The 15,246-nt window shown below is 42.0% G+C and overlaps 1 protein-coding gene, 1 long non-coding RNA gene and 5 other non-coding genes across 7 annotated transcripts; all 7 read right to left on the minus strand.

The window, feature by feature from the left end:
- Positions 1-1,046: 1,046 nt before the first annotated feature.
- On the minus strand, positions 1,047-4,268 carry txnipa (thioredoxin interacting protein a). Its single transcript, XM_034601202.1, has 6 exons — positions 3,921-4,268; positions 3,484-3,559; positions 3,217-3,364; positions 2,689-3,048; positions 2,288-2,590; positions 1,047-2,175 (listed from the first exon to the last, which is right to left on the minus strand). Exons 1-6 carry the CDS (start codon positions 4,174-4,176, stop codon positions 2,128-2,130), a joined length of 1,191 nt encoding a protein of 396 aa, XP_034457093.1. The 5' UTR covers positions 4,177-4,268; the 3' UTR covers positions 1,047-2,127.
- Positions 4,269-6,775: 2,507 nt separating this feature from the next.
- On the minus strand, positions 6,776-13,022 carry LOC117771151. Its single transcript, XR_004615513.1, has 9 exons — positions 12,956-13,022; positions 11,938-12,009; positions 11,133-11,160; positions 10,912-10,956; positions 9,999-10,066; positions 9,225-9,268; positions 8,734-8,797; positions 7,825-7,873; positions 6,776-7,546 (listed from the first exon to the last, which is right to left on the minus strand). It is a non-coding gene; the product is annotated as an uncharacterized LOC117771151 (long non-coding RNA).
- On the minus strand, positions 8,551-8,684 carry LOC117771186. The gene has a single exon (XR_004615538.1). It is a non-coding gene; the product is annotated as a small nucleolar RNA SNORA18 (small nucleolar RNA).
- Positions 9,029-9,166, minus strand: LOC117771179. The gene has a single exon (XR_004615532.1). It is a non-coding gene; the product is annotated as a small nucleolar RNA SNORA8 (small nucleolar RNA).
- On the minus strand, positions 9,815-9,948 carry LOC117771187. The gene has a single exon (XR_004615539.1). It is a non-coding gene; the product is annotated as a small nucleolar RNA SNORA18 (small nucleolar RNA).
- On the minus strand, positions 10,484-10,609 carry LOC117771178. The gene has a single exon (XR_004615531.1). It is a non-coding gene; the product is annotated as a small nucleolar RNA SNORA8 (small nucleolar RNA).
- LOC117771175 lies at positions 11,037-11,109 on the minus strand. Its single transcript, XR_004615529.1, has one exon. It is a non-coding gene; the product is annotated as a small nucleolar RNA Z40 (small nucleolar RNA).
- Positions 13,023-15,246: the final 2,224 nt, after the last annotated feature.

The following is a 15,246-nucleotide window of genomic DNA, read 5'->3' on the forward strand; positions in this document are numbered from 1 at the left end:
CCTTATCTGTCCACACCAGCACCAGTAACTGCTGAGAGCAGCTGTGTCTCACTTTGCAACCTCCACACTCACACTAGTTCTTTTGAGTGTATGTATGTCAACATGCAGGGCAATGTAAGTACCTGGATGACACATACAAAACAGTCAACTAAAATAAATAAATATCTATATTATAAAAATAATAAAAGTCACTGATGATACTTCGATGTTTGCTCTGCACTGAAAAAGTTTATATTTAATGGTTTTCACTGGAGCTGGGTTCTACTGAAGAAAGGTAGAGGCAGAAATCTCAAATACATCCATGCAAATAACACTGCAAGAATCGGCATGGCTGCAACCGTCTAACAGCTCTTAGATTCTTTTTGCATTTCCCTCAGTGTCTCTGTCTCAGCATCTGGTAAGCTGCTTGCAAAAGCCAAAAAGAATCCCTTTAATTTCAAGGAAATGTTTCAATTTGTGTAGTTAAACCCCAGAAAACCTTGAAAATAATCTGCTGGATATCATCCTCTCAATCTATATGTGCTGGACCACCATGTCCAAAGTATTTATAAAATGAGTCATTATTCTCTCCAAAAATGTTCCTTTCTATTTATATCACGGACATTTATAAGCCAGCGACTCAACGATAACATCCTCTGGCTCCTTCAGGAAAGCCCAGGGCATTCCCAGATCAGATGGGATGTGCAATCCAGCCAGCATGTTGTGGATATTCCCCTGGACCTCCGCACAGCTGGACTTGGTCCTTTTCATTTGAATCAGTACCAAGAGAGCAGATAAATTCCAATCATTAATTTCAGTCCTTAGGAAGGAATACTGCTTCTTCCATTTGTGGCATTTCTGTTTAATATTGCAGAAAGTCAATCCAAATTGTGTATCAAAATGAGGAGCCTTAGACTCCACTAGCATAATTTTCAAAGATACAACTTATTTTTGGACAAATCTAAATAGCTTAAGACTTCCTGTCTTTCATACACCTTCCTGGTCCTATGGGGAGGACTGAAGCACAGCCTGACAGCGAAAAAGGGAGGAGTGGATACACTGATTAGTTTTCAAATTTCTTTAATAAAAAACTCACCCATAGGGTGTCATAGAAAAATACTTGTAAGTATCAAGGATGCATTGCAAACATACTTTGTTACAAATCAGTCTTTGACAGTGATTTTCTTTGCGTCTGAGAGAACAGAAGTTGTGAAACCAGCACAGTGGAGATCTCCCACTGAAATGTTGTCTAGGACAACTGTAGATTATAAACAATGATAATCCTCACATAAGGTGCTTTCCATGATATCAGAGCATGTATTCGTAACAATCATGTTTGGCACTTTCACTGGAAAGAATTTACAGCCAATGAAAGTTATATGTGAGGTTTCAACAAGTTCAGAGTGTTTTATCTGCTCACCACAAGTCAATCATTGTTCAAACCACACTAACAGAAGCTCTTGCAGACAGTAATGAAACAAATGCGTCAAACAAAAAGTGCAATATAATACAGGAATATCCACATTTTTTCAACACTGTTACAGGAGATATATGGATGCAGCATGAGATTCATCCAGGAGGATTGTCCTACATGCTTAAATTCTCAAAGGCAACACAATTTGTTAGATCAGTACAAACTGACTGGACCTACGTGACAAATAGAATGGTTTCTCTAGTGAAACCCACAAAATACGGGGTTTAATTGGAATGACATATCATCATGAGGAAAAAACTAACCCCAAAAAAGCGAAGATGTCACAACAGGCTGGGGCTGAAGCAAATGCTTGGCCCCAATCATTATAAAAAGTCACAAGGTGGCTGTGAATGGACAGTGAGACACAGACAGTTTGAGTCTCAGGAAGGAACAGCTTATTGAGAAGTGTAGCAATCCACAGGCTCTGTGGTTACACCTCCACATCTACAACCTGAGGAGCACCAGGACGAAGTCAGAAGATCAGCTTAGCTGATGAAGCGTGGTGAAGACAGCTGACAGAACAGGTGAGCATCTTTTTGTCCACCTCCACAGTTCTGGCTTTTCTTCTCCATCCAACACATCATCTCTGGAGTTTGAACCTACTCTCTTTTTCAAGTGCCATACATGAACAGTCCCTGAAAGCTGGACCACTGATTCATGATCCCTGCTTGACTTCAGCAGACTGGTTGCATGCGGGCACTGCCACTGTACTCCTCGTCAACCTGAAAGAATAAATTTGACTTTTATTATCTGGATCATCATCTTATCTGATCAGCAAAGGTAATTTCTCATTAGCTTGATCAAGAGTTAAGGTCACTTGGCTGGGACACCTACCTCAGTGTAAACTGGGGGCGGTGGAAAGTTAAAGGATGGTACGTTCATGAAGATGGGGCTCTCGTCTCCGTCAAAGTCATCCAGGAGTGGCGTGAGGGGCTGGTCCAGGCGGCAGTCGCTGGTGATGTCGGAGTAGCTGGGAGGCCCAGAGGGCATCCTGAGGGACACCCAGCTTTGAGAGGCATTACTGATCGAACCCTCCTGGCTGCTCACGCTATTACTGCGGCTGCCCAGACCAGCGGTTCCAATTACCAATGGCAGCTCCAGGATCAGCTTCTCACTTCCAGGGATGTGGACATAAATCTGAAAGTAGGATCATGATATAGGCATTAACACTGATGTTAAATTCACAGCTAATTAACAGCCAAAAATGTTGTGTGCAGCAGAACCTCAAGGCTTACCATCAGAGCATACTCCACACGGATTATGTTGCAGCCCAACATAGATGGTTTTATCTTCGGCACCCTGATAGTCTTTCCCTGCCAGGCATCACACATACCGGAGATGATGTGGTTCCCACGCACTGAGGACAGCTTCTGCCGGAAGACCTTGGTACGCCCATTAGCCTGGTAGATGTGCTTAGCAATGATAGCAGCCTTGGGCACCACAATCCGTGAGCAGGTGTTCTCAAACTTTGCATTGATACAGATATCTTCACCTTCACAGAAACCACGGCGATCAATTTTTGCATTCAGTGACACCTGGCCATCAGGGATGAACATGCAGGTGACTTTCTTCTCCTTCATTCCACCTGTGGGAGACTGAGGAGGAACAGGAGGGTGAGACCCCATGTCAAACTAAGGTAGCATTATGTCATTATGAAATAATAGACACTACAGGGCTCAAAATATTTGAGCAGTCTGTTCCACAATATGTCGTGCTGAAAAAGTGAATTTGAAAAATCTTTTGCTCCGTGATAATTAACTCACCAACAGGTCTGGAGTATTGACATCCAGGGGCTCCTCCACCTCAAAGGGTTTCTTGCACTCCAGGGTGGGCTGATGTGGCCTCTCAATTTGGGCCTTAACATAGTATTGGACATACCCAAACTTCCCCTTGTATGACGATACCAACTGCCTGTGATAACAAAAGTATGGAAAATGTGAATCAAACGTGTTCTATCATATACAATTAAATGAAAAGCCATGCAACCACAGACAATGTGATATTATCAGAAATGAGGAATTCTGCCTTACCCTTGCTGCGGGAGCTCAAATCTGAAGGTGTATTCGTATTTGTTGCCAGGCCTCAAGAGGACCGATCCATCGGAATCTGGAAAGGGAAGTGAAGTCTGTTCATTTGACACTCTCGGTGAATTGCTTATCATTCTATCATGCTGCTTTGGCTAGTGTCTCTTATGTAACGGTTGGACACTGGCCAATCTTCTCATCAATGTGGGCAATAAATATCCAGCTCTGCATTGACATGGTGAAATCGATGCTTTGACCCACTGAGAGCCTGTCCTCTGACAGCCTGTCCTCTCACACCTCAATAAGTAAAACGAGGGACACTTCATAAAAACAACAGGGAAGGGCCATTCGTTACAACACGTTCATTCCTATGCCACTGATAGCTATAGGACAGCCCTATTTAATGTAAGGGCAGAAATGGTGGGATAGGCGACTGTCCATACCTGTCGGCTGGTCGTTCAGGGTCAGGACCTGCTCATATCGGAGGTACTCGGCCTCCTGTCGGCAACGCTGCTTGCCTTTCGCGTATTCCACTTTGGCGCAGCCCAGACCCAGAACCTTCACTGCGGAAACACGCGTCACCTCGTTCACTTCCACTTCTATCCGGCCACACAACTCGTCTCCGCCGCAATAGAAGGTCTTGCTGGGATCCATAAAAATGATTTGGAAGGTTTTCACCTTCCTCGTCATGGCCACCATGACTGCTCCTGGCTGGTGTGGAAGACAAATGCAAAAACTGAGAAGCACTGACGCGCTCACCGATGTGATCTCCTCTGGACTCTGATGTAAACAAAGGCTAGGTGGTGCTTTTATATGAGGAGCCTCTGCAGGACACGAGCAGCCAGAATGAACAGCGTGGCTCAGCGCATGCACACCGCTGCCATTGGTGGGAAATCTTTGTTTTCGTCAGCTCTAGCCAATCAGCGCCCGAAAACGACGCGTGGACACCGCGTGGCTGCGAGAATGTAGGACGTGCTGAGAAAATGCACAGGAAGTGGAAGACAGACCGAGAGCCGAACATTTGTAGTAAACAGACAAACTAGGGTGGCTTCAGTCTGACTAACCTTAGAGACACACACACACACACACACACACACACACACACACACACACACACACACACACACACACACACATACATACAATAAATACAATAAATGTTAATTTAGGGCATTTTTCATCTTCAACATGTTGGACAACATAGAGGTGGGTATGGACTTAAAGTGAGGAGCTTGTGGTCCATAGGCCCTACAACATGCTGCAACACCTCGGAGTCTGAATACTGTTCATTTGGTTTATTTTATGCTTTGATGATTGTAAGATATTGTAGTGGACTAATTGTGGCAACCTGGCACATATACAGTACCTCCAAGACACTGCCTTTGGTACTGTACATTTATTTACTATTTTCCTTTGCTGTCTCACACTGTGCATTATTAGCCAAACTTAACTGTTAAGGAGTTTTGTGCATATGCAGTATACTATATTTTATAGTATACAACACAATACTTTGTTAGTAAGATGCAATTGTGATTACATTTTATTCAGCATATAAGACAGTGTTCACACTGGATTTGATTAAAAAGAGTGAAGGTGATGGTCAAATGAAACGGTAGGAGTTGAGTCTTGACCTTGACCTGGGAAACTGCAGTCGACAAACTAATCTTAAGTCAAGGTCCACTTACGAGCTTTGAGTTTCCTCTGTTGCCACAATTTAAAAGAAGAAGAAATGCGCAAGTGAAACCCTTGATTCTGAGGCCTTCACAGCCATGATGACTTCCACACTCCTGACGTTACAAATGGCAGTTGACAAAACATACATCTATGTACCAACTATCATGCTCCATATGACCATCACACTTGTTGTAAGCTGTACATGCTACAGAGTGGCTGGGATGGGCTGGTCATAACTTTTACCCCAGGAAAGAAACACAAAGTGAATGGGTCCATTATCATCTATGTTTGTGCAAAGATAGTGTTATTGACTGGGCAGTTTACAATACATTACTGTATAGTAACAATGTCTGTTCACCCATTGACCATCAGTCTGTCCTTGGCTCTGTCTGGCTGACAGCACACAGACATAGAAAGGACATTAATATGTATGAATCAGAATGTATTAGAGATCAGCTAATATGTGTGACAAAGGTTATTCCCTTCATAGTTTTACAGCTGTTTCATTTGTAATGTTTGCACGGTGTCTTGTGACCTGCACAGCCCACTGTTGTTGCTTGGCTCCCTTCAGTGAACTTTCCCCCAGTTCTTTCTAGATGTTGTCACACCACAGAGATTTTTCCACCATTAAATCTTCTGAGGGTTTTTGCGTCCAAGAGTTCTGGTTCACCCACAAGAGGCTGCAGGAAAATACCCAAAACACATCAAATAACATAGCTGGGGTCTTGCTCCTGTGTAGGTGTGGTATTATTACATAAGTGTCTCATGATTGGTCCATGCCTGTCCTGAACAGAAAGGTGGTTTTCAAATGTTGGCAGCTTATTTGTTTACTGATAACGGATGTTTTACCGCTCCAAAGGTGAACTGCAGTCCTCGCTCAATATTTACCACATATGCACCTGTAATTTTAACAACACATAAGGTTTGAGTGTACTATCACATACATCAAGACTGACCTCTGGGAACAGGTAGTAACTACTAACTGCATTTTGATGATTGGGGAGATGGAGTAATGTCCTTGGGAGGCAATCGGTAAACAGCTCCATAAAACCAATGGATAAATTGGGTGCAGGATCATCAGCCAGTGAGTCAGCTGGGGAAGTGATTCACAAATCCAACAGATGCAGGTGGGTGCAGTAATGTGCAATGTGTTTTAAGGGACCATTAGGTCATACATTTGAGGACTTACTGGGTAAAACATAAAAGAGCTGAAGATTTCCAAAAAATTTGAATTGTACATCACAAAGTAGGATTAAGAGATTTTTGTGACAATGAAAACAGCCCCATCTCCAGTCACTGAAATCATACTGGATATGAGCTGGATATGTCTGCACCATTAAGGAGTCAGTGAGACCTTCAGCAGATCTTTAAAAAAATCTGAATATTTACCAGACACAATCTGGTGCACAATTCTCAAGTAAAATGCCAATATCCTTCCATCCTGAAGAAAATCTTTGGCATGGCTCTTGTTCATATTAAGTGAAGCTGTAGTTTACCATAGCATCTCTGTACATCGTAAATTGGCTCTAAACTATGTTCAGAATCATAACAGGTAAAAAGAGCAGACAGCTTGTTGCAGGAAGTGTATAACTACACCCTTCAACACATTCATATAAAGACAGTGTGACTTGGGTTATGATACTTTATTGAGTACACATACAATCAGGCTAAATAAACTGCTACAATAAAAACTAAGGGAACACTTAAATCACACATCAGAACCAATTATTCAAGTTGAAAATCTTTACTGGTGTACATTGTATGATTTGTTGAGGATGAAATCAGTGGAAACCAAAATCATCAACACATTGAGGGACGGTTTCAAAACCACAGCAAAAGTAAAACATTTAAACCACAAGCTGCTACTACTCATAATGGGACTCAGTGTGTATGGCCTCCGCCTGCCTGCATACAGTCCTGACATCTGGGCCTGCTCCTGATGAGTTGGCAGATTGTGTCCTGGGGGATCACCTCCCAGACCTGGATTAGGGCATCAATGAGCTCCTGGACACTCTGGGGCAGTACTTGGCAGCATTAGATGCACGATACATAACGCCCCATTGGTTCGCAATAGGATTTAAGTTATGGGAACACGAGGGCCACATGAAAACATATTGCCTTTTTGGGAGTTGTCTTGCTTTTGCCTCTCCATTACACCTGTTGTCATTTTCACTTGGACCAAAGCAGGTGAAATTGAGTCACAATTACTTGTGCTTCCTAAATGGACTGATATCCCTGAAGTTTAACAGACTTGGTGTTATACTGTGACAATTAAGTGTTTTTTTTTGGCAGTGTATGTTGCACGATTCTCAGAAGCAAGTTATTTTTATTCCAGGGTGAGTGACAGCAGCTTAGGGTTGACAGGTGTCCTCACAGCTGCACAATCTTGCCATTTCTGAAAATTAAGCAAAAGGTTACGCTTAGCTCATTGGACAACTAATACCAATGCAGTACTTTCATTTGACAATGATACATATCAAATAAATTGCAGACAGAACCATAAAAGAGTTAGTAGAGCAAAGTTCATGTTCCCAGCAGGTGTTCTCAGCAAGCTGCTGCAGAAGCCCACTGGGGTGGAGTTTGTTTTCTGGTCAATTCCACAGCAAGACAGGAATGAGTAGTCCTGAAAGCCTTGGTATATGACCAACTCTGTCACACACCCACACAACCTACCTTATAGTGAAATGCTGCTGATCCTCAAGTCATTCCTTGAAGATTAATTCTGAAAGAAATAACAAAATATATTTCAATTCCTTTACACAAACTCATTGTACATTCTTAGTTTCAAAATCCTAGATTAACAATGTCAGAACAAAAAGTACAGAGAACACCTGATTGGTCAAGTACTCAAGCATTTAATTTCATCAGGTCATTCTCTGCATTAGCATGACAAATCAGCCTCCTTACACTAAGGAGAGCTTTTTGTGTTTGTATTGTTGAATACGCTTGTTATTTGCTATATATGGAGTCATTGTTTAGTCTTCTGCTTTGCTGCCACCAAGTGGACTGGAGTAGAACTGCTTGCTGTAGTTGGTTGCTTACATAGCAAGTTAATTTGCGTAGCCTTTCCTCATCTTCACACTGCAGTGAAAATATAGGTGAACAAAGGTCTCCAGGAACCTTTTAGTGCCTTATAAGGGTTCATAGCACTACAAGCTCCAGGTACTTTTTGTCAAACAAGAGCAGCAACACAATATTTGGGGACTAAATAGAAGCCTACAAATTGGTTGGGTAAGAGCTTTTGCTCCAACGGTACCTGAAGGTCTGTTCTTATATGGACTGAGGACTGATCCCTGCTGCATCTTAAAACCCCAAAATGGGTAAAGAAACCATTTCAAGACAAAGGGCACCATCTATCTGCTACAAATCAAACTTGCAGAATACGGTCACATCTGTTAATCGTGTTCTGTAGTAATATCCCATCATGCTCATGGTATTGAACATGTGGGTAAAGCGAAACTACAGATTTACTCTCTGAGGCATTTCCAACGACATGACCCTACAGTTCAAGGTCTGTCGGGATAGGCCTCAGCATTCATTTTTGCAGAGACAACCACTTCCAGCTACTTTCACTTCACTCACCGGCTGTTGTTGAAGCCCTGCTCAGGTGTGGGATCAGAAGGCCATTCTTTGTTGCAGCTTAAACCTGGAGAACAACCAGGATGTTAAGTGTCTGACCATCAGCTCTGTTTATCACTGAGCAATTCTTCAAAAACAGAGCTTGCACAAAAGATCCTCCTATGTGTGTAAAGCTTGCTCAGACCTCAAACCACTTTTACTCTTAATATTGTTGGGTGCTTCACTGCGAACACAGGTATTTGCTGGAAATACATGAATATGCAAACATTGACTTAAGACTTAAACAACTTTATCTGAAGATTGTTTCAATGAATATACCGGGACTCCAAACACAGGCAGAATGGAGACCAACGATGCCAGATATTGAGTTTTTCTAGCACTGACTTTTGAACAAACCAGCTGATCAAACAACTGGCTGCAGATACCACACAGTGCTGTCCCTGTGAACATCTAATCACTAGACAGATACGATAATCTCTCGAAGACAAACTCACCACTGTCACAAGTTCTTGAGCCATGTTTCTGCCATCACCGTGACCTTAAGACAAACAGCAACTCTTAATTGCACAGCAAACAAAAAACACTTACCAAAAACCATAATACAAGACAACCAAGTTCTCAATATCTTATTAGATTACTTGATGAACACAAAGCATTACCTAAAATCTAATAAACATTAATGGCATCTTATACATGTACCGCACCTTTATTCATTAAGATACATTTGTATCTTTTTTGTATCACCTTTCTGAAATGCCAACATTTTCCAGACTTTAAACAGGGGAACTGGCAAAAAAAAGATACAGCAAATATGAAGAGCAACTGACTGCCATTTGTGTTCTCTTGCAGCCCCCCTGGAAAATGTCAGAAATCAGTTATGGTTTAACATAACGCTGTAGCTTATCTCTGTAGAGTCTGGCTTCTTTTCTTTATGATTGTCTTTTATGCTTTTGTTTGAATTGAATGTTTTTTCTTTGTGAAGTTTAATAAGAGAAAAATTTGAGTTATGGTGATGTGACAAATAAATGCTACCAAAAGCACTGCCTATCTGCAACTAGTCAGAATACTGTCACATCACTGCTCATCGTGTTCTGCAGTAATATCCCACCAGGCTCATGGTATTAAACTTGTGGGTAAAGCAAAACTACAGATTTGCTGTCTGAGGCATTTCCAACGACATGGCCCTACAGTTGAAAGTCTGTCGGGATAGACCTCAGCATTCATTGGTGGAGACGATGATCCAATCACTTCCAGCTAACTTCACTCACCTGTTGAAGCCCTGCTCATTTTCTGCCCAGTCTGGGATCAGGAGGCCATTCTTGGTAGCATCTCAAACCTGGAGAACAGCCGTGTTTGAGAATCAGTTCATCCAACAAATCATCCTCCAGAGTGTGTAAAGCTAGCTCAGAGCTTCCTGAGATATTGCAACCACAAGTGTAGGACAGACCTACAACTAGAAAAGCACATCTCTGGCTACGTCTGTGGCCGGTGTGAAGGCATTAAAAGAAAAACACTGGTAGAGACAGGCAAGTTTCGATACTGGAATCAGCACTAACTGAAGGGGTATTTGTGTATTTTAATAGCATAATGGAATTTTTACCTAGCATGCAGTTTCACAAATAGTTCCTAGAAAGATGGATGAAATTTCCTCCTTTGAGTTGTCACTTAACACTCATGTTTTAAATAAGTACACAAAACATGTAAACTTTACAGCTTTGTACAATCAGTATGATTCTGAGGTGAGTGTTTCAATGAATATACCGGGACTCCAAACACAGGCAGAATGGAGACCAACGATGCCAGATATTGAGTTTTTCTAGCACTGACTTTTGAACAAACCAGCTGATCAAACAACTGGCTGCAGATACCACACAGTGCTGTCCCTGTGTACTTATACACAATCCTACAAACCTCTAACATACCTGAAAATAACCAAGAAAACTCATGTAATAATAAACACAACAGGAATCTTTTATAATATTTTCAACCAATTAGAATTCAATAAACTCAGTAGTCCTGTTTGGTAGAGGTCTGAGCTCTTGGCACATTCTCTAGTAATTTTCTCATAATGTACATACCATGGTTACAACCAAGTATGAGGTGCTTATTTCTTGGCAGATTCTCAGTTGTTAGGGTTAAGTTAATGTAACCAGATCAAACATTATTGCCCCATGTACTTACATTGTGTTGCTATATTACTGCTGAAGGCCAGGGCGGTGAGGAAGCCTGCAGGAGTATGCATAGGTAGGATGATGTGAGAATGCATTTCCAAGACAAATGTATTCAGTGTTGATTCAAGCAGTTCCATGTGTTCAGAGAGGCATTTGTCAATCACACTTCAGAGCAGTTGAACATATTTAGCCAATCATCATAACACTTTAACAGTTGTCACTGTAACTTACCAAGTTGGCCCAAGGTCTTCTGTAGTACCTGCATGACATTGACACAAGTTTACATTCACTGCTTTAAATAATAATAATTTAACAGATGTCAGATCCCTTTAGTAACACTGCTGTAGATTCAACAGCAGTGGGTTGCAAGAGAATTAATTGCTTTATGCACTGTATGCCCTCATCAGCCCACCTGAGAGGACCAGAGCACATACTGTGCAATTAATACTAGAAACATTTTTCACTAAATGAAATGTGTATTCACTGTCTGGGTTCTACATAGTTTCAAATCTTCTCCACACCCTTTGGCTCTTTCCAGACCTAATATTAACATGCGTCTCAGGTGATCGAATGATGTGGTCACCAGACACATTCTAATAAGGAAAGAAAAGCACATTAGTCCAATGCTAAGGTCTTTACACTTGCTTCCATTTCGCTAAAGGATTGGTTTTAAAGTCTAACTTATTGTCTACAAGACACTCAAGCTGCTTTCAGATCACCACTGAACGCCGGTTAATCTCCTGAGATTATCGCAGGGTGTCATATGAGGATGCAAATCTTGCTACCAGGTCTGAACAGGGTCTCTGTGGCCACTTCCTGAACCTTAACAGGGAGCTCTGAACATAAGGTGATACTGAAGTCAAGTCCCAGGTACTTTGAGAGTTCTGGATGCTGTAAAAGGTTAGACAGTATGTTTGGACTAGTAAACCACCTGTGCTACCATGCATCCCAGTCTTGACTCTAAAGGTTGTTCACTCAGTAATTATTTCCTCAGAAGACTACACACCAACAAGTTATCAAGAAAACAAACACTAACCTCATGTCTCAAAAGATCAGCGGTGTTGGTGAATAACTAGTCCCCCATCAAATTGAGCAATAAGGTCATAACCTGCAACGGAAAGAAGAAAAGGTTGGATTACAACTGTTAAAACCGGAAATCATTATATGCCCGTCATGCACATTGTAACCTAATCAGGAATACAGTGTATCTTCAAGGCATTTCTAAACTGAATTGCAGGGGGTGAATGTACCAGATCTCATTGTCACCGTTCAACAACCAACAGTGCAGAGGTGAAAGCAAAATCTGATTTTCTATAGCCAACGCTGTCTTGGGATCAGCCCACCGCATAGGACTAACCCACTGACTGCTGGTCTGCACTGTGGCGGTGGTGTAGGACGCTGATGCACCAGACTGATGAGGGTTACAAATCATTTTCTGACTTACTGGAGACATCCGAGCATGTTGTGCACATTAACAATCATAACTGCTGCGGATCTTACAGAAGCCTGGGGTGGTCAAAAGATTGCCCAGGGGAGCTGGGACATGTTGCCGCGAGGATAGTCGTGTGGGTTATTTTAGGTTTAACGCTACGACCTGGGCAATCGACAGAAAATAGAAGGGTGTAGGGCTGATCCATGCAGAAAACATTTAGTATGTTTCGATTACACTTGGATACTTATTAAAGTATACACCTATTACAAATGGACACTACATGAAAGTAAAGTTGCTGAAGCGGAGAAACAAGGATGAGGAACGTGCCAACCTCAAACTGTTCACTGTTTAAACGGAGCTTTATGATGCCTTCCCTGTTGGGGGATAATAGACTGAGTGAAAAAGACGTTGCAAACTTGAGGTAAGGCCGATCTATGGATGGGGGAGAAGCATCGAGCTAGCTAGTTAGCGAGCATGCTAAATGAGGACAACGTGGTGCAGAGAGTGTGACGACGTGGTCCAATAAAACCAAATGTACCTCAGAACGGCGGCCATGTGTTCACTTAGCTCTATTTTCTGCTCTAAGTTTGTTGAGAGTCCGATTAACAAGAAAGTTACTTACGACTATCTTTCGCGTGTAGATCCATGTCTCCACACGACCAAGGCAGACTCGAGAAAGGAAGTCTGCGTGTGTCGAAAATGTATTTATAGGGTTGCTTACGTCAGTTGAAACTGCTTTATGGCAATCAGCATTGCGTTCACGGCAACTCGGAAATCTTAAAGGCAGACGTTTTATACTGACAAATAATAAAAAGGACTCTCCACCTGAATCCAGCCACAAGTCTTTTAAGTTTGGGAATAAATAACATCACCTCGTGTAGATTTATAATGACAAAGACTTGAATACACAGCCCATCTTCGAGACAGATCATCGAAAGGACCAGGGGCCTCATTTATAACCGTTGTGTATGCATCTGTCAGGACCCATTATGTGCTTACGCCGCTTCTCAGGCAAACAGTGGGATCTATAAAAAAAAACTTGACGGGAGAATATGTGCACTTGTGCGCAAACTCTGACCCATGCGCACCAACACCTTGGAGACAAGAAAGTGGCGATGCTGACGTGAGGAGGTGAATTGAAGCCAAATCATCGATCCACTTCATCATTCCACATTAAAAGCAACAGTGTTATTTGTGATCGTGCGACATAACTGTTCCATAAGAACCTTCAATTTTAAAAGACATAAAACAGCTTAAAGCAAATTACTGCAAGATAGCATAAAAAACAGTTACAGAACCGAGTGATTCATTTAAATAATATTCTCTATAACACTGCACCTGCATCACCAAGTACGACTTCAGTTTCCATATACAGTGCCTTGCATAAGTATTCACCCCCCTTGGACTTTCCTACATTTTGTCATGGTATAACCACAGATTCAAATTTATTTCATTGTGATTTTATGTAAGGGACCAACACAAAATAGTCCATCATTTGGAAGTGGGGGGAAATATTACATGGATTTCAAAATTATTTACAAATAGAAATCTGAAAAGTCACCAAACAGGTCAGGGATAAAGTTGTGGAGAAGTATGAAGCAGGGTTAGGTTATAAAAAAATGAATCAGAGGAGCAACCAAGAGGCCCATGGTAACTCTGGAGGAGCTGCAAAGATCCACAGCTGAGGTGGGAGAATCTGTCCACAGGACAACTATTAGTCGTGTACGCCACAAATCTGGCCTTTATGGAAGAGTGGCAAGAAGAAAACCGTTGTTGAAAGTGAACCATAAGAAATCCCGTTTGGAGTTTGCCACAAGCCATGTGGGAGACACAGTAAACATGTGGAAGAAGGTGCTCTGGTCAGATCAGACCAAAATTTAACTTTTTGGCCTCAATGCAAAACGCTGTGTGTGGCGGAAACCCAACACTGCCCATCACCCTGAGCACACCATCCCAACAGTGAAACATGGTGGTGGTAGCATCATGCTGTGGGGATGCTTCTCTTCAGCAGGTACAGGGAAACTGGTCAGAATTGAGGGAACGATGGATGGAGCCAAATACAGGGCAATCCTTGAAGAAAATCTGATGCAGTCTGCAAAAGACTTGAGACTGGGGCGGAGGTTCATCTTCCAGCAGGACAATGACCCTAAACATACAGCCAGAGCTACAATGGAATGGTTTAGATCAAAGCATGTTAATGTCTTAAAATGGCCCAGTCAAAGCCCAGACCTAAATCCAATTGAGAATCTATGACAAGACTTGAAAATTGCTGTTCACAAACGGTCTCCATCCAATCTGACTGAGCTTCAGCTTCTTTGCCAAGAAGAATGGACAAACATTTCCATCTCTAGATGTGCAAAGCTGGTAGAGACATACCCCAAAAGACTTGCAGCTGTAATTGCAGCGAAAGGGGGTTCTACCAAGTATTGACTCAGGTGGGGGTGAATACTTATGCATCCAACAGATGTCAATTTTTTTGTTCTCATTATTGTTTGTGTCACAATAAAAGGTATTTTGCACCTTCAAAGTACTATGCATGTTGTGTTGATCAAATGGGAAAAAGTCTATTTGAATTCCAGTTTGTAACAGTACAAAATGGGGAAAAGTCCAAGGGGGTGAATACTGTAGTGTGTGTGTGTCGCTGCAGTGGACATGACAGTGCTGTCAGGCGCACAGAGCGCACCGGAAACCACTTACAAAAAAATGAACTGTGTTCACCTTCCATCTTCAATTTAAAAATAATGTCCCACAGCTGAGGTTAGGACACAACTGATGTGTGAAGTAATCCAACACAAGAACTCCCCACTCTGGGTTCACTAGTCGAGAGATGTGATATGATTAACAGTGTACCATTTACCTTTCTGTAATGATGTAAGTTGATGTTGTGTTTGGTGACAAAACGTCACCATTAAA

Source organism: Hippoglossus hippoglossus, chromosome 11, assembly GCF_009819705.1.
Source record: "Hippoglossus hippoglossus isolate fHipHip1 chromosome 11, fHipHip1.pri, whole genome shotgun sequence".
Taxonomy (NCBI): domain Eukaryota; kingdom Metazoa; phylum Chordata; class Actinopteri; order Pleuronectiformes; family Pleuronectidae; genus Hippoglossus; species Hippoglossus hippoglossus.

Bases quoted from the DNA above. Each gene is read 5' to 3' on its own strand.
- txnipa (XM_034601202.1), bottom strand. From the start codon at position 4,176: ATGGTGGCCATGACGAGGAAGGTGAAAACCTTCCAAATCATTTTTATG. The intron at 3,560-3,920 runs GTATGGACAGTC...TTCCCTTTCCAG, and splicing joins CCTGAACGACCAGCCGACAG to ATTCCGATGGATCGGTCCTC. The intron at 3,365-3,483 runs GTAAGGCAGAAT...TTGTTATCACAG, and splicing joins TTTGAGCTCCCGCAGCAAGG to GCAGTTGGTATCGTCATACA.